Below are 26,600 nucleotides of genomic sequence, written 5' to 3' on the forward strand. Positions count from 1 at the left end.
TCTGAGCGAGGGGCCCATCCTGCGGACAGGATCATCCCCTCAAACCCCAGAGGCAAGAGACAGTCCTCTGACATGGGAGTCCAAATACCAAACTATTTTCCCACTCTGGGTTTACTTTATTATCGTTCTTGATTTGTCGTTCATTTTTAGGTTCATGAGAAGCAGGCAGATATGGTGCACAGGGTTTTTTATTTATATCGATGCATCATGGGGAATTTAAGGTCATAAGTCTCAATGTGAACGGACTGGGGAGTGACATCAAGAGAAGTAAGGTCATCAGTCTCAATGTGAACGGACTGGGGAGTGACATCAAGAGTAGTAAGGTCATCAGTCTCAATGTGAACGGACTGGGGAGTGACATCAAGAGAAGTAAGGTAATAAGTCTCAATGTGAACGGACTGGGGAGTGACATCAAGAGTAGTAAGGTCATCAGTCTCAATGTGAACGGACTGGGGAGTGACATCAAGAGTAGTAAGGTCATCAGTCTCAATGTGAACGGACTGGGGAGTGACATCAAGAGAAGTAAGGTAATAAGTCTCAATGTGAACGGACTGGGGAGTGACATCAAGAGTAGTAAGGTCATAAGTCTCAATGTGAACGGACTGGGGAGTGACATCAAGAGTAGTAAGGTCATCAGTCTCAATGTGAACGGACTGGGGAGTGACATCAAGAGTAGTAAGGTCATAAGTCTCAATGTGAACGGACTGGGCGAGTGCCATCAAGAGAAGTAAGGTCATAAGTCTCAATGTAAACGGACTGGGGAGTGACATCAAGAGTAGTAAGGTCATAAGTCTCAATGTAAACGGACTGGGCGAGTGCCATCAAGAGAAGTAAGGTCATAAGTCTCAATGTAAACGGACTGGGGAGTGACATCAAGAGTAGTAAGGTCATAAGTCTCAATGTAAACGGACTGGGGAGTGACATCAAGAGAAGTAAGGTAATAGCAGAGATGAAACGGGAGAGAGGTGACATACTATTCTGACAGGAAACTCACTTATCTACACCTGAACACAAGAAACTCAAGATAATGGGATATATAGGAACACTTTTTTTTCTTCTTTCAAAATGGATAGAAGGGGAGTTGCAATCTTGATCCCAAATTCAGTTAATTTTGAGTTTATGTCAGAAATAAAAGACAAGGAGGGTAGATTTATACCTGTTAAATATAAACTGGATAACAAGGAAGTTACATTATTTAATGTATACGCACCCCCAGGGAGTGACATGGTCTTCTACGGGAAGGTGTTTGATTTAATAGCCACAGAAACCACTGGCACTCTTATCTGTGGAGGGGACTTGAACACAATTCTGAACTCAAAATTGGACAGCACAAACCAAAATAGGAAAATGAGCCTAGTTGCCAAAAATATCAATAAGATACTGCAGGATCTAGGACTGCCTGATGTATGGCATGACACCCACAAGACCGATAAGGAATATACTTTTTACTCAGACCGCCACACTGAATACTCCAGGTTAGACTACTTTTTTATGTACAGTGCAGATAGACACAGGCTTAAGGATTGTAGGATCGGGCAGAGCGATTTATCAGATCATAATGGAGTTTACCTAACTCTACACCTTGATAGCAAACCAAGAAATACTATATGGAGACTTAATACAAGCATGCTGAATGATCCAGCGTTCAAAGAGTCAATAAAGACAGAATTGAACATCTTTCTGGAGAATAATGATAATGGGGAAGTATCTCCTGCTATATTATGGGATGCAGCTATGGTGGTTATTAGAGGGAAGATCATAGCCACATCATCTCTCAAGAAAAAGATTAAAGAACAGAAACTGCTGAAATTACAGAAAACCCTAAGGAACTTAGAATGATCTCATAGTCAATACAAAGACCCTCATATGTTACGAGAGATTCAAAAGGCAAAACAGGAAATTGACCAGATTTATAGAGAAGAAGTAGAGAAAAAGCTTAGGTTCCTGAAACAACGATATTATGAAGCAGGCTCAAAGGAAACCACATTACTAGCATGGAGACTCAGGAAACAACAAGCACAGAAAACCATTTTCAAAATAAAAGACCCCAAAACAAAAAAGATCACATGAAAATTAGATGAAATACAGAATGCATTTGAATCATATTACACAAATCTGTACAAGCAACCAGAGAAGGCAGGTGCACAGACAATAGAGCACTTTTTGAACTCACTTGATCTCCCCTCAATTGGGACAGAGCAAAATGATAGACTAACTTTAGAAATATCCACCGAAGAAATTAATAAAGCAATATCTCAGCAAAAAGCCAACAAGTCTCCAGGCACTGATGGCTTCCCTTCAGAATGGTTCAAGACCTTCAGAGAACAATTAGCGCCTCTACTCAAGGCCTGTTTTAACTGGACTCTGAGGGAGGGGGGGTCTCCCACCATCATGGAGAGAGGCCATCATATCAGTAATCCCAAAAGAGGGTAAAGATAAGAAAGAATGCAGTTCATATAGACCTATCGCAATTCTTAACACAGATTATAAACTATATGCATCAATAATAGCCAAAAGAATGGAAGACATAATCCCAGAATTGATTGACGGAGATCAAACTGGTTTCATACAAAATAGACAGACACAGGACAATATAAGGAGAACACTACATGTCATGGACCACATTACTCAGAATAAGACAAGTGCAATATTAATCAGCCTAGATGCAGAAAAAGCATTTGATTCAGTGGGATGGGATTACCTATTCCGAAGTTATGGGAAGATTTTGTTTCAACAAAGAAGTGATACAGTGCATCAAAACACTGTATTCATGTCCGACCGCTAGAATAAAGATAAATGGACATTTGACACGAACGATAAAATTAGAGCGAGGGGCAAGACAAGGCTGTAATCTTTCATCCACGCTCTTCTCCTTGTACCTCCAACCATTAGCACAGGCAATAAGACAGGACCCAACTTTAGAGGGAAGAACAATAAGAGGCAGTGAACATAAGATATGCATGTATGCTGATGACGTTCTGTTATTCCTTAAAGACCCAGACTCAAGTGTACCTAGATTGATGGATGTTTTACAAACATTTGGAACATATTCAGGGTATGTGCTTAACGTACACAAGACCCAAGCCCTAGTATATAATTATACCCCACAGGAAGAGCTGAAGAGTAGGTATAACTTCACCTGGACCTCTTTATCCATTAAATATCTTGGAGTATATCTACCAAAAGATACACCCAAACTTTATTGCATGAATTACGATCACATCAACAAGAAAATATATGATGACCTAGACAGGTGGAATTCACTTCCCTTAGATCTTAGTAGTAGAATTGAAACAATCAAAATGAACATCCTGCCAAGGTTACTGTATTTGTTCCAATCACTGCCCATAGAACTCCCGCCTAAACAGTTTAGGGATAAACGGATATCAAGGTTTATCTGGAACAGTAAGAGACCAAGAACTAGATATACAACACTACAGTTACCAAAACACTGTGGGGGTGTGGCCTTACCAAACCTAAAAGATTTATGTGTCAGCCCAATTGAGACCTCTGGTGTGTTGGTGCAATTCAGAATACGAATCCAAATGGAAAGACATGGAGACTACTCTGACAGAGATACCCATACAGTCAGTTTTGGGAAATAAGGACATGTAAAAGGAATATACAATAGACAAAATCAGTGGATTAATTTCTCTCTGAAGACATGGTTTAGGGTAGTTCAGCAAAATAATTTAGACAGAGAAATCAAACTGCTGAGTTGGCCCGCATACAACCCCAGCTTCATCCCTGCAACTCAGGACAGCAGGTTTAAACAATGGACGCAGAAAGGCATCACATCATTCAGTACAATTATAAGGAATGGGAACCTAGATAACTTCCAGGACCTAAGTAAAAAACATGGCTTGGATAAACAAGATTTTTACAGATACCTACAAGTTCAGCACTATTTCTTAAGGGAGATAAAAGTGACTGACCCTCGAGCACCTCCAAAATTAATCCAAGTATTCACCAACGCATACAACTTGGGGAGTAACAAAACGATTTCAAATCTCTACTTGGGTATTCAATCCTCAAAGAAACATTCTACAAACTATATTAAAAAGAAATGGGAGGAGGAACGTAACATTGAAATAACTGATGAAACATGATTGAACATATTAGAGACTCAACAAAGCTCCACCAACTCAAGGTCATGGAGAGAATTCTGTTGGAAGAACGTTTCTTCACAACACCTAAACTGAAATCAAAACAGACTGGCTCACTACACCCTTGTTGGAGAGAATGCGGTCTATTGAGGGCGGATCACTCTCATATCTTTTGGACTTGCCCCGCAATCGAAACTTACTGGGGGGAAATAAGATCTAACATTGGAAAAATAATGGGATTTGACATAGAACAAACATTAATTTCTTTGTACATGGGTGAAATACCTGATAACTTACACAATAGAGAAAAGTACCTGTTGAAGGTCCTACTGGCAGCCAGTAGGAAATGGCTACAAAAAGACCCACAGTGACACAATGGATAGACATTGTAGAGGAAATAGACCACATGGAGTGTATGACCTTTGCTTTAAGAACTCAACAGGAGAGAGGTCAAGAATACTGGGAAACAATGGGTTTCGTACTTGGAAAAGGTCTAATTCAAAGATGTCAATGTAACTAATATGATGATATGATGATGAAGGTATAAAGTGCACTGTAACTGACAGATATTTTTTGTTGTTCTTTTATTTGACTTTATTTGTACTTTCTTTGTGTTCCTACAATAAAAACTAAGAAAATAAAATAAAATAAAATTGTATAACTGTCTTAATTTTGGGAGAGTAGCTGCTGCCTTGACAGGAACGAATGGGGATCCATAATAAACCCCAGGAAGAGTAGCTGCTGTCTTGACAGGAACTAATGGGGATCCATAATAAACCCCAGGAAGAGTAGCTGCTGCCTTGACAGGAACTAATGCGGATCCATAATAAACCCCAGGAAGAGTAGCTGCTGCCTTGGCAGGAACTAATGGGGATCCATAATAAATCCCAGGAAGAGTAGCTGCTGCCTTGACAGGAACTAATGGGGATCCATAATTAACCCCAGGAAGAGTAGCTGCTGCCTTGACAGGAACTAATGGGGATCCATAATAAACCCCAGGAAGAGTAGCGGATGCCTTGGCAGGAACTAATGGGGATCCATAATAAACCCCAGGAGGAGTAGCTGCTGCCTTGGCAGGAACTAATGGGGATCCATAATAAACCCCAGGAAGAGTAGCGGCTGCCTTGGCAGGAACTAATGGGGATCCATAATAAACCCCAGGAAGAGTAGCTGCTGCCTTGGCAGGAACTAATGGGGATCCATAATAAACCCCAGGAAGAGTAGCTGCTGCCTTGGCAGGAACTAATGGGGATCCATAATAAACCCCAGGAAGAGTAGCGGCTGCCTTGGCAGGAACTAATGGGGATCCATAATAAACCCCAGGAAGAGTAGCTGCTGCCTTGGCAGGAACTAATGGGGATCCATAATAAACCCCAGGAAGAGTAGCTGCTGCCTTGGCAGGAACTAATGGGGATCCATAATAAACCCCAGGAAGAGTAGCGGCTGCCTTGGCAGGAACTTATGGGGATCCATAATAAACCCCAGGAAGAGTAGCTGCTGCCTTGGCAGGAACTAATGGGGATCCATAATTAACCCCAGGAAGAGTAGCTGCTGCCTTGGCAGGAACTAATGGGGATCCATAATAAACCCCAGGAAGAGTAGCTGCTGCCTTGGCAGGAACTAATGGGGATCCATAATAAACCCCAGGAAGAGTAGCTGCTGCCTTGACAGGAACTAATGGGGATCCATAATAAACCCCAGGAAGAGTAGCTGCTGCCTTGGCAGGAACTAATGGTGATCCATAATAAACCCCAGGAAGAGTAGCTGCTGCCTTGGCAGGAACTAATGGGGATCCATAATAAACCCCAGGAAGAGTAGCTGCTGCCTTGACAGGAACTAATGGGGATCCATAATTAACCCCAGGAAGAGTAGCTGCTGCCTTGGCAGGAACTAATGGGGATCCATAATAAACCCCAGGAAGAGTAGCTGCTGCCTTGGCAGGAACTAATGGGGATCCATAATAAACCCCAGGAAGAGTATCTGCTGCCTTGGCAGGAACTAATGGGGATCCATAATAAACCCCAGGAAGAGTAGCTGCTGCCTTGGCAGGAACTAATGGGGATCCATAATAAACCCCAGGAAGAGTAGCTGCTGCCTTGGCAGGAACTAATGGGGATCCATAATAAACCCCAGGAAGAGTAGCTGCTGCCTTGGCAGGAACTAATGGGGATCCATAATAAACCCCAGGAAGAGTAGCGGCTGCCTTGGCAGGAACTAATGGGGATCCATAATAAACCCCAGGAAGAGTAGCTGCTGCCTTGGCAGGAACTAATGGGGATCCATAATAAACCCCAGGAAGAGTAGCTGCTGCCTTGGCAGGAACTAATGGGGATCCATAATAAACCCCAGGAAGAGTAGCTGCTGCCTTGGCAGGAACTAATGGGGATCCATAATAAACCCCAGGAAGAGTAGCGGCTGCCTTGGCAGGAACTAATGGGGATCCATAATAAACCCCAGGAAGAGTAACTGCTGCCTTGGCAGGAACTAATGGGGATCCATAATTAACCCCAGGAAGAGTAGCTGCTGCCTTGACAGGAACTAATGGGGATCCATAATTAACCCCAGGAAGAGTAGCTGCTGCCTTGACAGGAACTAATGGGGATCCATAATAAACCCCAGGAAGAGTAGCTGCTGCCTTGACAGGAACTAATGCGGATCCATAATAAACCCCAGGAAGAGTAGCTGCTGCCTTGGCAGGAACTAATGGGGATCCATAATAAATCCCAGGAAGAGTAGCTGCTGCCTTGACAGGAACTAATGGGGATCCATAATTAACCCCAGGAAGAGTAGCTGCTGCCTTGACAGGAACTAATGGGGATCCATAATAAACCCCAGGAAGAGTAGCGGATGCCTTGGCAGGAACTAATGGGGATCCATAATAAACCCCAGGAGGAGTAGCTGCTGCCTTGGCAGGAACTAATGGGGATCCATAATAAACCCCAGGAAGAGTAGCGGCTGCCTTGGCAGGAACTAATGGGGATCCATAATAAACCCCAGGAAGAGTAGCTGCTGCCTTGGCAGGAACTAATGGGGATCCATAATAAACCCCAGGAAGAGTAGCTGCTGCCTTGGCAGGAACTAATGGGGATCCATAATAAACCCCAGGAAGAGTAGCGGCTGCCTTGGCAGGAACTAATGGGGATCCATAATAAACCCCAGGAAGAGTAGCTGCTGCCTTGGCAGGAACTAATGGGGATCCATAAAAAACCCCAGGAAGAGTAGCTGCTACCTTGGCAGGAACTAATGGGGATCCATAATAAACCCCAGGAAGAGTAGCGGCTGCCTTGGCAGGAACTTATGGGGATCCATAATAAACCCCAGGAAGAGTAGCTGCTGCCTTGGCAGGAACTAATGGGGATCCATAATTAACCCCAGGAAGAGTAGCTGCTGCCTTGGCAGGAACTAATGGGGATCCATAATAAACCCCAGGAAGAGTAGCTGCTGCCTTGGCAGGAACTAATGGGGATCCATAATAAACCCCAGGAAGAGTAGCTGCTGCCTTGACAGGAACTAATGGGGATCCATAATAAACCCCAGGAAGAGTATCTGCTGCCTTGGCAGGAACTAATGGTGATCCATAATAAACCCCAGGAAGAGTAGCTGCTGCCTTGGCAGGAACTAATGGGGATCCATAATAAACCCCAGGAAGAGTAGCTGCTGCCTTGACAGGAACTAATGGGGATCCATAATTAACCCCAGGAAGAGTAGCTGCTGCCTTGGCAGGAACTAATGGGGATCCATAATAAACCCCAGGAAGAGTAGCTGCTGCCTTGGCAGGAACTAATGGGGATCCATAATAAACCCCAGGAAGAGTATCTGCTGCCTTGGCAGGAACTAATGGGGATCCATAATAAACCCCAGGAAGAGTAGCTGCTGCCTTGGCAGGAACTAATGGGGATCCATAATAAACCCCAGGAAGAGTAGCTGCTGCCTTGGCAGGAACTAATGGGGATCCATAATAAACCCCAGGAAGAGTAGCTGCTGCCTTGGCAGGAACTAATGGGGATCCATAATAAACCCCAGGAAGAGTAGCGGCTGCCTTGGCAGGAACTAATGGGGATCCATAATAAACCCCAGGAAGAGTAGCTGCTGCCTTGGCAGGAACTAATGGGGATCCATAATAAACCCCAGGAAGAGTAGCTGCTGCCTTGGCAGGAACTAATGGGGATCCATAATAAACCCCAGGAAGAGTAGCTGCTGCCTTGGCAGGAACTAATGGGGATCCATAATAAACCCCAGGAAGAGTAGCGGCTGCCTTGGCAGGAACTAATGGGGATCCATAATAAACCCCAGGAAGAGTAACTGCTGCCTTGGCAGGAACTAATGGGGATCCATAATTAACCCCAGGAAGAGTAGCTGCTGCCTTGGCAGGAACTAATGGGGATCCATAATAAACCCCAGGAAGAGTAGCTGCTGCCTTGGCAGGAACTAATGGGGATCCATAATAAACCCCAGGAAGAGTAGCTGCTGCCTTGACAGGAACTAATGGGGATCCATAATAAACCCCAGGAAGAGTAGCTGCTGCCTTGGCAGGAACTAATGGTGATCCATAATAAACCCCAGGAAGAGTAGCTGCTGCCTTGGCAGGAACTAATGGGGATCCATAATAAACCCCAGGAAGAGTAGCTGCTGCCTTGACAGGAACTAATGGGGATCCATAATTAACCCCAGGAAGAGTAGCTGCTGCCTTGGCAGGAACTAATGGGGATCCATAATAAACCCCAGGAAGAGTAGCTGCTGCCTTGGCAGGAACTAATGGGGATCCATAATAAACCCCAGGAAGAGTATCTGCTGCCTTGGCAGGAACTAATGGGGATCCATAATAAACCCCAGGAAGATTAGCTGCTGCCTTGGCAGGAACTAATGGGGATCCATAATAAACCCCAGGAAGAGTAGCTGCTGCCTTGGCAGGAACTAATGGGGATCCACAATAAACCCCAGGAAGAGTAGCTGCTGCCTTGGCAGGAACTAATGGGGATCCATAATAAACCCCAGGAAGAGTAGCGGCTGCCTTGGCAGGAACTAATGGGGATCCATAATAAACCCCAGGAAGAGTAGCTGCTGCCTTGGCAGGAACTAATGGGGATCCACAATAAACCCCAGGAAGAGTAGCTGCTGCCTTGGCAGGAACTAATGGGGATCCATAATAAACCCCAGGAAGAGTAGCTGCTGCCTTGGCAGGAACTAATGGGGATCCATAATAAACCCCAGGAAGAGTAGCTGCTGCCTTGGCAGGAACTAATGGGGATCCATAATAAACCCCAGGAAGAGTAGCTGCTGCCTTGGCAGGAACTAATGGGGATCCATAATAAACCCCAGGAAGAGTAGCTGTTGCCTTGGCAGGAACTAATGGGGATCCATAATAAACCCCAGGAAGAGTAGCTGCTGCCTTGACAGGAACTAATGGGGATCCATAATAAACCCCAGGAAGAGTAGCTGCTGCCTTGACAGGAACTAATGGGGATCCATAATTAACCCCAGGAAGAGTAGCTGCTGCCTTGACAGGAACTAATGGGGATCCATAATTAACCCCAGGAAGAGTAGCTGCTGCCTTGGCAGGAACTAATGGGGATCCATAATAAACCCCAGGAAGAGTATCTGCTGCCTTGGCAGGAACTAATGGGGATCCATAGTAAACCCCAGGAAGAGTAGCTGCTGCCTTGGCAGGAACTAATGGGGATCCATAATAAACCCCAGGAAGAGTAGCTGCTGCCTTGGCAGGAACTAATGGGGATCCATAATAAACCCCAGGAAGAGTAGCTGCTGCCTTGACAGGAACTAATGGGGATCCATAATAAACCCCAGGAAGAGTAGCTGCTGCCTTGGCAGGAACTAATGGGGATCCATAATAAACCCCAGGAAGAGTAGCTGCTGCCTTGACAGGAACTCATGGGGATCCATAATAAACCCCAGGAAGAGTAGCTGCTGCCTTGGCAGGAACTAATGGGGATCCATAATAAACCCCAGGAAGAGTAGCTGCTGCCTTGGACTAATGGGGATCCATAGTAAATACATGTTGTTCTGCGCTAGAGAGTGAGTGTGTCTGTGTTTGCGTGTGCGTGCCGGCCTGCATACTTCCTCGTATGCGCCTGCTTGCATGGCTGTGTGTGGTCCTGTTCTTATTCTGACTGTGTGTGGTCCTGTTCTTATTCTGACTGTGTGTGGTCCTGTTCTTATTCTCACTGTGTGGTCCTGTTCTTATTCTCACTGTGTGTGGTCCTGTTTTTATTCTCACTGTGTGTGGTCCTGTTCTTATTCTCACTCTGTGTGGTCCTGTTCTTATTCTCACTGTGTGGTTCTGTTCTTATTCTCACTGTATGGTTCTGTTCTTATTCTCACTGTGTGTGGTCCTGTTCTTATTCTCACTGTGTGTGGTCCTGTTCTTATTCTCACTCTGTGTGGTCCTGTTCTTATTCTCACTGTGTGGTTCTGTTCTTATACTCACTGTGTGTGGTCCTGTTCTGATTCTCACTCTCTGTGGTCCTGTTCTTATTCTCACTGTGTGGTCCTGTTCTTATTCTCACTCTGTGTGGTCCTGTTCTTATTCTCACTGTGTGTGGTCCTGTTCTTATTCTCACTGTGTGGTTCTGTTCTTATTCTCACTCTGTGTGGTCCTGTTCTTATTCTCACTGTGTGTGATCCTGTTCTTATTCTCACTGTGTGTGGTCCTGTTCTTATTCTCACTCTGTGTGGTCCTGTTCTTATTCTCACTGTATGGTTCTGTTCTTATTATCACTGTGTGTGGTCCTGTTCTTATTCTCACTCTGTGTGGTCCTATTCTTATTCTCACTGTGTGTGGTCGTGTTCTTATTCTGACTGTGTGTGGTCCTGTTCTTATTCTCACTCTGTGTGGTCCAGTTCTTATTCTCACTGTGTGGTCCTGTTCTTATTCTCACTCTGTGTGGTCCTTTTCTTATTCTCACTGTGTGGTTCTGTTCTTATTCTCACTGTGTGTGGTCCTGTTCTTATTCTCACTCTGTGTGTTCCTGTTCTTATTCTCACTGTGTGGTTCTGTTCTTATTCTCACTGTGTGGTCCTGTTCTTATTCTCACTGTGTGTGGTCCTGTTCTTATTCTCACTCTGTGTGGTCCTGTTCTTATTCTCACTGTGTGGTTCTGTTCTTATTCTCACAGTATGGTTCTGTTCTTATTCTCACTGTGTGTGGTCCTGTTCTTATTCTCACTGTGTGTGGTCCTGTTCTTATTCTCACTCTGTGTGGTCCTGTTCTTATTCTCACTGTGTGGTTCTGTTCTTATACTCACTGTGTGTGGTCCTGTTCTTATTCTCACTCTCTGTGGTCCTGTTCTTATTCTCACTGTGTGGTCCTGTTCTTATTCTCACTGTGTGTGGTCCTGTTCTTATTCTCACTCTGTGTGGTCCTGTTCTTATTCTCACTGTGTGGTTCTGTTCTTATTCTCACTGTATGGTTCTGTTCTTATTCTCACTGTGTGTGGTCCTGTTCTTATTCTCACTGTGTGTGGTCCTGTTCTTATTCTCACTCTGTGTGGTCCTGTTCTTATTCTCACTGTGTGGTTCTGTTCTTATACTCACTGTGTGTGGTCCTGTTCTTATTCTCACTCTCTGTGGTCCTGTTCTTATTCTCACTGTGTGGTCCTGTTCTTATTCTCACTCTGTGTGGTCCTGTTCTTATTCTCACTGTGTGTGATCCTGTTCTTGTTCTCACTGTGTGTGGTCCTGTTCTTATTCTCACTCTGTGTGGTCCTGTTCTTATTCTCACTGTATGGTTCTGTTCTTATTATCACTGTGTGTGGTCCTGTTCTTATTCTCACTCTGTGTGGTCCTATTCTTATTCTCACTGTGTGTGGTCGTGTTCTTATTCTGACTGTGTGTGGTCCTGTTCTTATTCTCACTCTGTGTGGTCCAGTTCTTATTCTCACTGTGTGGTCCTGTTCTTATTCTCACTCTGTGTGGTCCTGTTCTTATTCTCACTGTGTGGTTCTGTTCTTATTCTCACTGTATGGTTCTTTTCTTATTCTCACTGTGTGTGGTCCTGTTCTTATTCTCACTGTGTGTGGTCCTGTTCTTATTCTCACTCTGTGTGGTCCTGTTCTTATTCTCACTGTGTGGTTCTGTTCTTATACTCACTGTGTGTGGTCCTGTTCTTATTCTCACTCTCTGTGGTCCTGTTCTTATTCTCACTGTGTGGTCCTGTTCTTATTCTCACTCTGTGTGGTCCTGTTCTTATTCTCACTGTGTGTGATCCTGTTCTTATTCTCACTGTGTGTGGTCCTGTTCTTATTCTCACTCTGTGTGGTCCTGTTCTTATTCTCACTGTATGGTTCTGTTCTTATTATCACTGTGTGTGGTCCTGTTCTTATTCTCACTGTGTGTGGTCCTGTTCTTATTCTCACTCTGTGTGGTCCTGTTCTTATTCTCACTGTGTGGTTCTGTTCTTATACTCACTGTGTGTGGTCCTGTTCTTATTCTCACTCTCTGTGGTCCTGTTCTTATTCTCACTGTGTGGTCCTGTTCTTATTCTCACTGTGTGTGGTCCTGTTCTTATTCTCACTCTGTGTGGTCCTGTTCTTATTCTCACTGTGTGGTTCTGTTCTTATTCTCACTGTATGGTTCTGTTCTTATTCTCACTGTGTGTGGTCCTGTTCTTATTCTCACTGTGTGTGGTCCTGTTCTTATTCTCACTCTGTGTGGTCCTGTTCTTATTCTCACTGTGTGGTTCTGTTCTTATACTCACTGTGTGTGGTCCTGTTCTTATTCTCACTCTCTGTGGTCCTGTTCTTATTCTCACTGTGTGGTCCTGTTCTTATTCTCACTCTGTGTGGTCCTGTTCTTATTCTCACTGTGTGTGATCCTGTTCTTGTTCTCACTGTGTGTGGTCCTGTTCTTATTCTCACTCTGTGTGGTCCTGTTCTTATTCTCACTGTATGGTTCTGTTCTTATTATCACTGTGTGTGGTCCTGTTCTTATTCTCACTCTGTGTGGTCCTATTCTTATTCTCACTGTGTGTGGTCGTGTTCTTATTCTGACTGTGTGTGGTCCTGTTCTTATTCTCACTCTGTGTGGTCCAGTTCTTATTCTCACTGTGTGGTCCTGTTCTTATTCTCACTCTGTGTGGTCCTGTTCTTATTCTCACTGTGTGGTTCTGTTCTTATTCTCACTGTATGGTTCTGTTCTTATTCTCACTGTGTGTGGTCCTGTTCTTATTCTCACTGTGTGTGGTCCTGTTCTTATTCTCACTCTGTGTGGTCCTGTTCTTATTCTCACTGTGTGGTTCTGTTCTTATACTCACTGTGTGTGGTCCTGTTCTTATTCTCACTCTCTGTGGTCCTGTTCTTATTCTCACTGTGTGGTCCTGTTCTTATTCTCACTCTGTGTGGTCCTGTTCTTATTCTCACTGTGTGTGATCCTGTTCTTATTCTCACTGTGTGTGGTCCTGTTCTTATTCTCACTCTGTGTGGTCCTGTTCTTATTCTCACTGTATGGTTCTGTTCTTATTATCACTGTGTGTGGTCCTGTTCTTATTCTCACTCTGTGTGGTCCTATTCTTATTCTCACTGTGTGTGGTCGTGTTCTTATTCTGACTGTGTGTGGTCCTGTTCTTATTCTCACTCTGTGTGGTCCAGTTCTTATTCTCACTGTGTGGTCCTGTTCTTATTCTCACTCTGTGTGGTCCTGTTCTTATTCTCACTGTGTGTGGTCCTGTTCATATTCTCACTGTGTGGTTCTGTTCTTATTCTCACTGTGTGTGGTCCTGTTCTTATTCTCACTCTGTGTGTTTCTGTTCTTATTCTCACTGTGTGGTTCTGTTCTTATTCTCACTGTGTGGTCCTGTTCTTATTCTCACTGTGTGTGGTCCTGTTCTTATTCTCACTCTGTGTGGTCGTGTTCTTATTCTGACTGTGTGTGGTCCTGTTCTTATTCTCACTCTGTGTGGTCCTGTTCTTATTCTCACTGTGTGGTCCTGTTCTTATTCTCACTCTGTGTGGTCCTGTTCTTATTCTCACTGTGTGTGGTCCTGTTCTTATTCTCACTGTGTGTGTCAGTACTCTAAACATGTTATTCTCACTGTGTGGTCCTAATGGGGATCCATAATAAACCCCAGGAAGAGTAGCTGCTGCCTTGGCAGGAACTAATGGGGATCCATAATAAACCCCAGGAAGAGTAGCTGCTGCCTTGACAGGAACTAATGGGGATCCATAATAAACCCCAGGAAGAGTAGCTGCTGCCTTGGCAGGAACTAATGGGGATCCATAATAAACCCCAGGAAGAGTAGCTGCTGCCTTGACAGGAACTCATGGGGATCCATAATAAACCCCAGGAAGAGTAGCTGCTGCCTTGGCAGGAACTAATGGGGATCCATAATAAACCCCAGGAAGAGTAGCTGCTGCCTTGGACTAATGGGGATCCATAGTAAATACATGTTGTTCTGCGCTAGAGAGTGAGTGTGTCTGTGTTTGCGTGTGCGTGCCGGCCTGCATACTTCCTCGTATGCGCCTGCTTGCATGGCTGTGTGTGGTCCTGTTCTTATTCTGACTGTGTATGGTCCTGTTCTTATTCTGACTGTGTGTGGTCCTGTTCTTATTCTCACTGTGTGGTCCTGTTCTTATTCTCACTGTGTGTGGTCCTGTTCTTATTCTCACTGTGTGTGGTCCTGTTCTTATTCTCACTCTGTGTGGTCCTGTTCTTATTCTCACTGTGTGGTTCTGTTCTTATTCTCACTGTATGGTTCTGTTCTTATTCTCACTGTGTGTGGTCCTGTTCTTATTCTCACTGTGTGTGGTCCTGTTCTTATTCTCACTCTGTTTGGTCCTGTTCTTATTCTCACTGTGTGGTTCTGTTCTTATACTCACTGTGTGTGGTCCTGTTCTGATTCTCACTCTCTGTGGTCCTGTTCTTATTCTCACTGTGTGGTCCTGTTCTTATTCTCACTCTGTGTGGTCCTGTTCTTATTCTCACTGTGTGTGATCCTGTTCTTATTCTCACTGTGTGTGGTCCGGTTCTTATTCTCACTCTGTGTGGTCCTGTTCTTATTCTCACTGTATGGTTCTGTTCTTATTATCACTGTGTGTGGTCCTGTTCTTATTCTCACTCTGTGTGGTCCTATTCTTATTCTCACTGTGTGTGGTCGTGTTCTTATTCTGACTGTGTGTGGTCCTGTTCTTATTCTCACTCTGTGTGGTCCAGTTCTTATTCTCACTGTGTGGTCCTGTTCTTATTCTCACTCTGTGTGGTCCTGTTCTTATTCTCACTGTGTGGTTCTGTTCTTATTCTCACTGTGTGTGGTCCTGTTCTTATTCTCACTCTGTGTGTTCCTGTTCTTATTCTCACTGTGTGGTTCTGTTCTTATTCTCACTGTGTGGTCCTGTTCTTATTCTCACTGTGTGTGGTCCTGTTCTTATTCTCACTCTGTGTGGTCCTGTTCTTATTCTCACTGTGTGGTTCTGTTCTTATTCTCACTGTATGGTTCTGTTCTTATTCTCACTGTGTGTGGTCCTGTTCTTATTCTCACTGTGTGTGGTCCTGTTCTTATTCTCACTCTGTGTGGTCCTGTTCTTATTCTCACTGTGTGGTTCTGTTCTTATACTCACTGTGTGTGGTCCTGTTCTTATTCTCACTCTCTGTGGTCCTGTTCTTATTCTCACTGTGTGGTCCTGTTCTTATTCTCACTGTGTGTGGTCCTGTTCTTATTCTCACTCTGTGTGGTCCTGTTCTTATTCTCACTGTGTGGTTCTGTTCTTATTCTCACTGTATGGTTCTGTTCTTATTCTCACTGTGTGTGGTCCTGTTCTTATTCTCACTGTGTGTGGTCCTGTTCTTATTCTCACTCTGTGTGGTCCTGTTCTTATTCTCACTGTGTGGTTCTGTTCTTATACTCACTGTGTGTGGTCCTGTTCTTATTCTCACTCTCTGTGGTCCTGTTCTTATTCTCACTGTGTGGTCCTGTTCTTATTCTCACTCTGTGTGGTCCTGTTCTTATTCTCACTGTGTGTGATCCTGTTCTTGTTCTCACTGTGTGTGGTCCTGTTCTTATTCTCACTCTGTGTGGTCCTGTTCTTATTCTCACTGTATGGTTCTGTTCTTATTATCACTGTGTGTGGTCCTGTTCTTATTCTCACTCTGTGTTGTCCTATTCTTATTCTCACTGTGTGTGGTCGTGTTCTTATTCTGACTGTGTGTGGTCCTGTTCTTATTCTCACTCTGTGTGGTCCTGTTCTTATTCTCACTGTGTGTGGTCCTGTTCTTATTCTCACTGTGTGGTTCTGTTCTTATTCTCACTGTGTGGTTCTGTTCTTATACTCACTGTGTGTGGTCCTGTTCTTATTCTCACTCTCTGTGGTCCTGTTCTTATTCTCACTGTGTGGTCCTGTTCTTATTCTCACTGTGTGTGGTCCTGTTCTTATTCTCACTCTGTGTGGTCCTGTTCTTATTCTCACTGTGTGGTTCTGTTCTTATTCTCACTGTATGGTTCTGTTCTTATTCTCACTGTGTGTGGTCCTGTTCTTATTCTCACTGTGTGTGGTCCTGTTCTTATTCTCACTGTGTGTGGTCCTGTTCTTATTCTCACTGTGTGGTTCTGTTCTTATTCTCACTGTGTGTGGTCCTGTTCTTATTCTCACTCTGTGTGTTTCTGTTCTTATTCTCACTCTGTGGTTCTGTTCTTATTCTCACTGTGTGGTCCTGTTCTTATTCTGACTGTGTGTGGTCCTGTTCTTATTCTCACTCTGTGTGGTCCTGTTCTTATTCTCACTGTGTGGTCCTGTTCTTATTCTCACTCTGTGTGGTCCTGTTCTTATTCTCACTGTGTGTGGTCCTGTTCTTATTCTCACTGTGTGTGTCAGTACTCTAAACATGTTATTCTCACTGTGTGGTTCTAATGGGGATCCATAATAAACCCCAGGAAGAGTAGCTGCTGCCTTGGCAGGAACTAATGGGGATCCATAATAAACCCCAGGAAGAGTAGCTGCTGCCTTGACAGGAACTAATGGGGATCCATAATAAACCCCAGGAAGAGTAGCTGCTGCCTTGGCAGGAACTAATGGGGATCCATAATAAACCCCAGGAAGAGTAGCTGCTGCCTTGACAGGAACTCATGGGGATCCATAATAAACCCCAGGAAGAGTAGCTGCTGCCTTGGCAGGAACTAATGGGGATCCATAATAAACCCCAGGAAGAGTAGCTGCTGCCTTGGACTAATGGGGATCCATAGTAAATACATGTTGTTCTGCGCTAGAGAGTGAGTGTGTCTGTGTTTGCGTGTGCGTGCCGGCCTGCATACTTCCTCGTATGCGCCTGCTTGCATGGCTGTGTGTGGTCCTGTTCTTATTCTGACTGTGTGTGGTCCTGTTCTTATTCTGACTGTGTGTGGTCCTGTTCTTATTCTCACTGTGTGGTCCTGTTCTTATTCTCACTGTGTGTGGTCCTGTTCTTATTCTCACTGTGTGTGGTCCTGTTCTTATTCTCACTCTGTGTGGTCCTGTTCTTATTCTCACTGTGTGGTTCTGTTCTTATTCTCACTGTATGGTTCTGTTCTTATTCTCACTGTGTGTGGTCCTGTTCTTATTCTCACTGTGTGTGGTCCTGTTCTTATTCTCACTCTGTGTGGTCCTGTTCTTATTCTCACTGTGTGGTTCTGTTCTTATACTCACTGTGTGTGGTCCTGTTCTGATTCTCACTCTCTGTGGTCCTGTTCTTATTCTCACTGTGTGGTCCTGTTCTTATTCTCACTCTGTGTGGTCCTGTTCTTATTCTCACTGTGTGTGATCCTGTTCTTATTCTCACTGTGTGTGGTCCTGTTCTTATTCTCACTCTGTGTGGTCCTGTTCTTATTCTCACTGTATGGTTCTGTTCTTATTATCACTGTGTGTGGTCCTGTTCTTATTCTCACTCTGTGTGGTCCTATTCTTATTCTCACTGTGTGTGGTCGTGTTCTTATTCTGACTGTGTGTGGTCCTGTTCTTATTCTCACTCTGTGTGGTCCAGTTCTTATTCTCACTGTGTGGTCCTGTTCTTATTCTCACTCTGTGTGGTCCTGTTCTTATTCTCACTGTGTGGTTCTGTTCTTATTCTCACTGTGTGTGGTCCTGTTCTTATTCTCACTCTGTGTGTTCCTGTTCTTATTCTCACTGTGTGGTTCTGTTCTTATTCTCACTGTGTGGTCCTGTTCTTATTCTCACTGTGTGTGGTCCTGTTCTTATTCTCACTCTGTGTGGTCCTGTTCTTATTCTCACTGTGTGGTTCTGTTCTTATTCTCACTGTATGGTTCTGTTCTTATTCTCACTGTGTGTGGTCCTGTTCTTATTCTCACTGTGTGTGGTCCTGTTCTTATTCTCACTCTGTGTGGTCCTGTTCTTATTCTCACTGTGTGGTTCTGTTCTTATACTCACTGTGTGTGGTCCTGTTCTTATTCTCACTCTCTGTGGTCCTGTTCTTATTCTCACTGTGTGGTCCTGTTCTTATTCTCACTGTGTGTGGTCCTGTTCTTATTCTCACTCTGTGTGGTCCTGTTCTTATTCTCACTGTGTGGTTCTGTTCTTATTCTCACTGTATGGTTCTGTTCTTATTCTCACTGTGTGTGGTCCTGTTCTTATTCTCACTGTGTGTGGTCCGGTTCTTATTCTCACTCTGTGTGGTCCTGTTCTTATTCTCACTGTGTGGTTCTGTTCTTATACTCACTGTGTGTGGTCCTGTTCTTATTCTCACTCTCTGTGGTCCTGTTCTTATTCTCACTGTGTGGTCCTGTTCTTATTCTCACTCTGTGTGGTCCTGTTCTTATTCTCACTGTGTGTGATCCTGTTCTTGTTCTCACTGTGTGTGGTCCTGTTCTTATTCTCACTCTGTGTGGTCCTGTTCTTATTCTCACTGTATGGTTCTGTTCTTATTATCACTGTGTGTGCTCCTGTTCTTATTCTCACTCTGTGTGGTCCTATTCTTATTCTCACTGTGTGTGGTCGTGTTCTTATTCTGACTGTGTGTGGTCCTGTTCTTATTCTCACTCTGTGTGGTCCAGTTCTTATTCTCACTGTGTGGTCCTGTTCTTATTCTCACTCTGTGTGGTCCTGTTCTTATTCTCACTGTGTGTGGTCCTGTTCTTATTCTCACTGTGTGGTTCTGTTCTTTTTCTCACTGTGTGGTTCTGTTCTTATACTCACTGTGTGTGGTCCTGTTCTTATTCTCACTCTCTGTGGTCCTGTTCTTATTCTCACTGTGTGGTCCTGTTCTTATTCTCACTGTGTGTGGTCCTGTTCTTATTCTCACTCTGTGTGGTCCTGTTCTTATTCTCACTGTGTGGTTCTGTTCTTATTCTCACTGTATGGTTCTGTTCTTATTCTCACTGTGTGTGGTCCTGTTCTTATTCTCACTGTGTGTGGTCCTGTTCTTATTCTCACTCTGTGTGGTCCTGTTCTTATTCTCACTGTGTGGTTCTGTTCTTATACTCACTGTGTGTGGTCCTGTTCTTATTCTCACTCTCTGTGGTCCTGTTCTTATTCTCACTGTGTGGTCCTGTTCTTATTCTCACTCTGTGTGGTCCTGTTCTTATTCTCACTGTGTGTGATCCTGTTCTTATTCTCACTGTGTGTGGCCCTGTTCTTATTCTCACTGTGTGTGTCAGTACTCTAAACATGTTATTCTCACTGTGTGGTTCTGTTCTTATACTCACTGTGTGTGGTCCTGTTCTTATTCTCACTCTCTGTGGTCCTGTTCTTATTCTCACTGTGTGGTCCTGTTCTTATTCTCACTCTGTGTGGTCCTGTTCTTATTCTCACTGTGTGTGATCCTGTTCTTATTCTCACTCTGTGTGGTCCTGTTCTTATTCTCACTGTATGGTTCTGTTCTTATTATCACTGTGTGTGGTCGTGTTCTTATTCTGACTGTGTGTGGTCCTGTTCTTATTCTCACTCTGTGTGGTCCAGTTCTTATTCTCACTGTGTGGTCCTGTTCTTATTCTCACTCTGTGTGGTCCTGTTCTTATTCTCACTGTGTTAGGTCCTGTTCTTATTCTCACTGTGTGGTTCTGTTCTTATTCTCACTGTGTGTGGTCCTGTTCTTATTCTCACTCTGTGTGTTTCTGTTCTTATTCTCACTGTGTGGTTCTGTTCTTATTCTCACTGTGTGGTCCTGTTCTTATTCTCACTGTGTGTGGTCCTGTTCTTATTCTCACTCTGTGTGGTCGTGTTCTTATTCTGACACTGTGTGGTCCTGTTCTTATTCTCACTCTGTGTGGTCCTGTTCTTATTCTCACTGTGTGGTCCTGTTCTTATTCTCACTCTGTGTGGTCCTGTTCTTATTCTCACTGTGTGTGGTCCTGTTCTTATTCTCACTGTGTGTGTCAGTACTCTAAACATGTTATTCTCACTGTGTGGTCCTGTTCTTATTCTCACTGTGTGTGGTCGTGTTCTTATTCTCACTGTGTGTGGTCCTGTTCTTATTCCCACTGTGTGTGGTCGTGTCTGATTGCAGGCCAAGCACTTCCGTATCTACACTCACGAGGTGTTGGAGTTGGGTCATAATGTTTCCTTCCTGCTGCTGCTGCCGGCGGCTGACGATGTGTGTACCGCTCCCGGACAGACCAACCCCTACACACCACACTCCGGCTTCCTCAACCTCCCTCTCCAAATGTTTGAGCTGGGTATGTCTACACTGACCACTGCTTTCTGTTAACCACCTCGTCTTGTTGAAACATGGATTTTCACCCATCTCTCCCCTGTCTATCCCTGTGTATATTTCAAATACCTCTCTCTCTCTCTCTCTCTCTCTCTGTCTCTCTGTCTCTCTGTCTCTCTCTCTCTCTCTCTCTCTCTCTCTCTCTCTCTCTGTCTCTCTCTGTCTCTCTCTCTCTCTCTCTCTCTCTCTCTCTCTCTCTCTCTCTCTCTGTCTCTCTCTCTGTCTCTCTCTCTGTCTCTCTCTCTCTCTCTCTCTCTCTCTCTCCCTTGTCTATCCCTGTGTATATTTCAAATACCTCTCTCTCTCTGTCTCTCTCTCTCTCTCTCTCTCTGTCTCTCTCTCTGTCTCTCTCTCTCTCTCTCTCCCTTGTCTATCCCTGTGTATATTTCAAATACCTCTATCTCTGCCTCTCTCTCTCTCTCTCTCTGTCTCTCTCTCTGTCTCTCTCTCTCTCTCTCTCCCTTGTCTATCCCTGTGTATATTTCAAATACCTCTCTTTCCCTCTCTCTCTCTCTCTCTCTCTCTCTCTCTCTCTCTCTCTCTCCCTTGTCTATCCCTGTGTATATTTCAAATACCTCTCTCTCTCTCTCTCTCTCTCTCTCTCTCTGTCTCTCTCTCTCTCTCCCTTGTCTATCCCTGTGTATATTTCAAATACCTCTCTCTCTCTCTCTGTCTCTCTCTCTCTCTCTCTCCCTTGTCTATCCCTGTGTATATTTCAAATACCCCTCTCTCTCTCTCTCTCTCTCTGTCTCTCTTTCCCTTGTCTATCCCTTTGTATATTTCAAATACCTCTCTCTCTCTCTGTCTCTCTCTCTCTCTCTCTCCCTTGTCTATCCCTGTGTATATTTCAAATACCCCTCTCTCTCTCTCTCTCTCTCTCTATCTCTCTCTGTCTCTCTCTCTGTCTCTCTCTCTCTCTCTCTCCCTTGTCTATCCCTGTGTATATTTCAAATACCTCTCTCTCTCTCTCTCTCTCTCTCTCTCTCTCTCCCTTGTCTATCCCTGTGTATATTTCAAATACCTCTCTCTCTCTCTCTCTCTCTCTCTCTCTCTCTCCCTTGTCTATCCCTGTGTATATTTCAAATACCTCTCTCTCTCTCTCTCTATCTCTCCCTTGTCTATCCCTGTGTATATTTCAAATACCCCTCTCTCTCTCTCTCTCTCTCTCCCTTGTCTATCCCTGTGTATATTTCAAATACCTCTCTCTCTCTCTCTCTCTCTCTCTCTCTCTCTCTGTCTCTCTCTCTCTCTCTATCTCTCTCCCTTCTCTATCCCTGTGTATATTTCAAATACCCCTCTCTCTCTCTCTCTCTCTCTCTCTCTGTCTCTCTCTCTGTCTCTCTCTCTCTCTCCCTTGTCTATCCCTGTGTATATTTCAAATACCTCTCTCTCTCTGTCTCTCTCTCTCTCTCTCTCTCTCTCTGTCTCTCTCTCTGTCTCTCTCTCTCTCTCCCTTGTCTATCCCTGTGTATATTTCAAATACCTCTCTCTCTCTGTCTCTCTCTCTCTCTCTCTCTGTCTCTCTCTCTCTCTCCCTTGTCTATCCATGTGTATATTTCAAATACCTCTCTCTCTCTGTCTCTCTCTCTCTCTCTCTCTGTCTCTCTCTCTGTCTCTCTCTCTCTCTCTCTCCCTTGTCTATCCCTGTGTATATTTCAAATACCTCTCTCTCTCTCTCTCTCTCTCTCTCTCTCTCTCTCCCTTGTCTATCCCTGTGTATATTTCAAATACCTCTCTCTCTCTCTCTCTCTCTCTCTCTCTCTCTCTCTCTCTCTCTCTCTCTTCCTTGTCTATCCCTGTGTATATTTCAAATACCTCTCTCTCTCTCTCTGTCGCTCGCTCTCTCTCTCTCTCTTTGCTAGCCTTTGTTCCTCTCTATATGTCTCTCTCTCTGTGTCTGTGTCTTTCTGTCTCTATCTCTATCTCTTTCTCTCTCTATCTCTCTCTTTCTCTCTCTTTGTTAGCATTTGTTCCTCTCTATATGTCTCTCTCTCTCTCTGTGTCTCTGTCTTTCTGTCTCTCTCTCTCTCTCTCTCTCTCCTTTGTCTATCCCTGTGTATATTTCAAATACCTCTCTCTCTCTCTCTGTCTCTCGCTCTCTCTCTCTCTCTGTCTCTCGCTCTCTTTCTATCTCTCGCTCTCTCTCCATCTCTCTCTCTTTGTTAGCCTTTGTTCCTCTCTATATGTCTCTCTCTCTCTGTGTCTCTGTGTCTTTCTGTCTCTCTCTCTCTCTCTCTCTCTCTCTCTCTCTCTCTCTCTCTCTCTCTCTATCTCTCTCTATCTCTCTCTTTGTTAGCCTTTGTTCCTCTCTATATGTCTCTCTCTCTCTGTGTGTCTCTATGTCTTTCTGTCTCTCTCTCTATCTCTATCTCTCTCTCTCTCTCTGTTCCTCTCTCTCTGTTAGTTCAGTTTTTGTAGATTCCCCAGATTCCTCTCTGTTCCTCCCTATTCCCTAGGGACACTTTAAGTCATTCTGTATGAGAGCTCCACAGTGCCATGCGTACCACAGTGCCATGCTGATCTGACCTCTGACCCCCCTACAGTAGTAGTACTGTCTTGATAATATTCTGATAATATTTATGTATTTTATTAAACCTTTATTGATTCAGGGTCCCATTGAGACCGCTGTCTCTTGCAAATGTGTTTAAAAATGCAGCATAAAAAAACAGAATAATAATTTAGTAACACAATCATAGCAATCGCTCCAGTCCACTTCTGCGGAGGAGGAGAAGCCTATATGTCTTGTTATATAGTGTTAACATGACATTCTGATATAAACTGAACAAAAATATAAATTCAACATGCAACAATTTCAATGCTTTTACTGAGTTACAGTTGATATAAGTAAATCAATCAATTGAAATATTAGGCCCTTATCTATAGATTTCACATGACTAGTCAGGGGCGCAGCCATGGGTGGACCTGGGAGGGCATAGGCCCACCCACTCCCCAGCCACTGGGGTGCCAGGCCCACCCACTGGGGATCCAGGCCCACCCACTGGGGATCCAGGCCCACCCACTGGGGTGCCAGGCCCACCCACTGGGGTGCCAGGCCCAGCCACTGGGATCCAGGCCCACCCACTGGGGATCCAGGCCCAGCCACTGGGGAGCCAGGCCCACCCACTGGGGATCCAGGCCCACCCACTGGGGTGCCAGGCCCAGCCACTGGGGAGCCAGGCCCAGCCACTGGGGTGCCAGGCCCAGCCACTGGGGATCCAGGCCCAGCCACTGGGGAGCCAGGCCCAGCCAATCAGAATTAGTTTTTCCCCATTACAGGGCTTTATTACAGACATAAATACTCCTCAGGTTCATCAGCTGTCCGGATGGCTGGTCGCAGACATTCCTGCAGGTGAAGAAGACGGATGTGGAGGGCCTGGGCTGCCGTGGTTACACGTGGTCTGCGGTTGTGAGGCCGGGTTTGACGTACTGCCAAATTCTCCAAAATTACATTTGAGGAGACTTATGGTAGAGAAATGAATATCCAATTCTCTGGCAACAGCTCTGGTGGACATTCCTGCAGTCAGCATGTCAATTGCACACTCCCTCACATCTGTGGCATTGTGTGACAAAACTGCACAATTTAGAGTGGCCTTTTTACTGTCCCTGTGTAATGATCATGCTGTTTAATCAGCTTCTTGATATGCCTCACCTGTCAGGTGGATGTATTATCTTGGCAAAGGAGAAAAGCTCACTAACAGGGAGGTAAACAAATCAGTGTACAACAGTGTACAACAGAAATAAGCTTTTTGTACATATGCAACATTTCTGGGATCTAGGCAGTGTTCCCCGGGCGCCGAAGACGTGGATGTTGATTATGGCAGCTCCCTGTACCTCTCTGATTCAGAGGGGTTGGGTTAAATGCGGAAGACACATTTCAGTTGATTGCATTCAGTTGTACAACTGACTAAGTATCCCCCTTTCTGTTGTACAACTGACTAGGTATCCCCCATTCTGTTGTACAACTGACTAGTATCCCCCCTTTCTGTTGTACAACTGACTAGGTATCCCCCCTTTCTGTTGTACAACTGACTAGGTATCCCCCCCTTTCTGTTGTACAACTGACTAGGTATCCCCCTTTCTGTTGTACAACTGACTAGGTATCCCCCCTTTCTGTTGTACAACTGACTAGGTATCCCCCCTTTCTGTTGTTCAACTGACTAGGTACCCCCCTTTCTGTTGTTCAACTGACTAGGTATCCCCCTTTCTGTTGTACAACTGACTAGGTATCCCCCTTTCTGTTGTACAACTGACTAGGTATCCCCCTTTCTGTTGTACAACTGACTAGGTATCCCCCTTTCTGTTGTACAACTGACTAGGTATCCCCCTTTCTGTTGTACAACTGACTAGGTATCCCCCCTTTCTGTTGTTCAACTGACTAGGTATCCCCCCTTTCTGTTGTTCAACTGACTAGGTATCCCCCTTTCTGTTGTACAACTGACTAGGTATTCCCCTTTCTGTTGTACAACTGACTAGGTATCCCCCTTTCTGTTGTACAACTGACTAGGTATTCCCCTTTCTGTTGTTCAACTGACTAGGTATCCCCCTTTCTGTTGTACAACTGACTAGGTATCCCCCTTTCTGTTGTACAACTGACTAGGTATCCCCCTTTCTGTTGTACAACTGACTAGGTATCCCCCCTTTCTGTTGTACAACTGACTAGGTATCCCCCCTTTCTGTTGTACAACTGACTAGGTATTCCCCTTTCTGTTGTTCAACTGACTAGGTATCCCCCTTTCTGTTGTTCAAATGACTAGGTATTCCCCTTTCTGTTGTTCAACTGACTAGGTATCCCCCTTTCTGTTGTTCAACTGACTAGGTATCCCCCTTTCTGTTGTACAACTGACTAGGTATCCCCCTTTCTGTTGTTCAACTGACTAGGTATCCCCCTTTCTGTTGTACAACTGACTAGGTATCCCCCTTTCTGTTGTTCAACTGACTAGGTATCCCCCTTTCTGTTGTACAACTGACTAGGTATCCCCCTTTTCCTTTCCCTTTGATTTCAGCTCAGTTAATAGTTTATAGTATTAGTTTTAGTTCAGTGTATATTCCTATGTATTTATTTCTTTCTCCAGCCCATTTCAGTGCGTACAAGGAGAAGTGCATGAGTCTGTACTGTCGCATGTCGTCTGTCTTGGACCTGGATGCACTTATTACCCAGCAGGCCCTGCGAGAGGCCATCACGGACACGGAGGTCGCCACGGCCAAACAGAGACACCAACATATACTAGACTATACACAGGTAGGGAGATGTGTGTTAATATGTATTACAGGTATAGTTTATCTCAACCTGGTCTCAGAGCATTTCATATTATTCTGTACTCCATTTATGATATGATATGATATGATATGTTTCATTTGTGGTTGTCCGTCATCCATTTCGTATTATATGTTATGAATTTTCAAAACGTACAATATGTTACGAATATTGCAAAATGTATTTATTTTATTTATTTATTTTTATCTAACCTTTATTTAACTAGGCAGGTCAGTTAAGAACAAATTCTTATTTTCAATGATGGCCTAGGAACAGTGGGTTAACTTGCCTTGTTCAGGGGCAGAACGACTGATTTGTACCTTGTCAGCTAGCTTGCTAACGTTAGCTAGGCTAGGAGTTAGGGTTACGTTTAGGAGGTTAAAGAGTTAAGGTTAGGCAAAGGGTTAAGGTTAGGGTTAGGTAAAGGGTTAAGGTTAAGGTTAGGTAAAGGGTTAAGGTTAGGGTTAGGTAAAGGGTTAAGGTTAAGGTTAGGTAAAGGGTTAAGGTTAAGGTTAGGTAAAGGGTTAAGGTTAGGGTTAGGTAAAGGGTTAAGGTTAAGGTTAGGTAAAGGGTTAAGGTTAAGGTTAGGTAAAGGGTTA

The 26,600-nt window shown here is 44.5% G+C and overlaps 1 protein-coding gene across 1 annotated transcript in view; it reads left to right on the forward strand.

The window, feature by feature from the left end:
- LOC139377171 (ankyrin repeat and fibronectin type-III domain-containing protein 1-like) overlaps window positions 1-26,600 on the forward strand; it is a 165,841-nt gene that overhangs the window by 106,969 nt on the left and 32,272 nt on the right. The window contains exons 16-17 of the mRNA XM_071120176.1: window positions 20,544-20,712; window positions 25,820-25,986. Coding sequence (XP_070976277.1) covers window positions 20,544-20,712; window positions 25,820-25,986 — 336 coding nt within the window. The remainder of the gene's footprint in view (window positions 1-20,543; window positions 20,713-25,819; window positions 25,987-26,600) is intronic.

The sequence above is a fragment of the Oncorhynchus clarkii genome, chromosome 20 (genome assembly GCF_045791955.1).
Source record: "Oncorhynchus clarkii lewisi isolate Uvic-CL-2024 chromosome 20, UVic_Ocla_1.0, whole genome shotgun sequence".
NCBI lineage: Eukaryota > Metazoa > Chordata > Actinopteri > Salmoniformes > Salmonidae > Oncorhynchus > Oncorhynchus clarkii.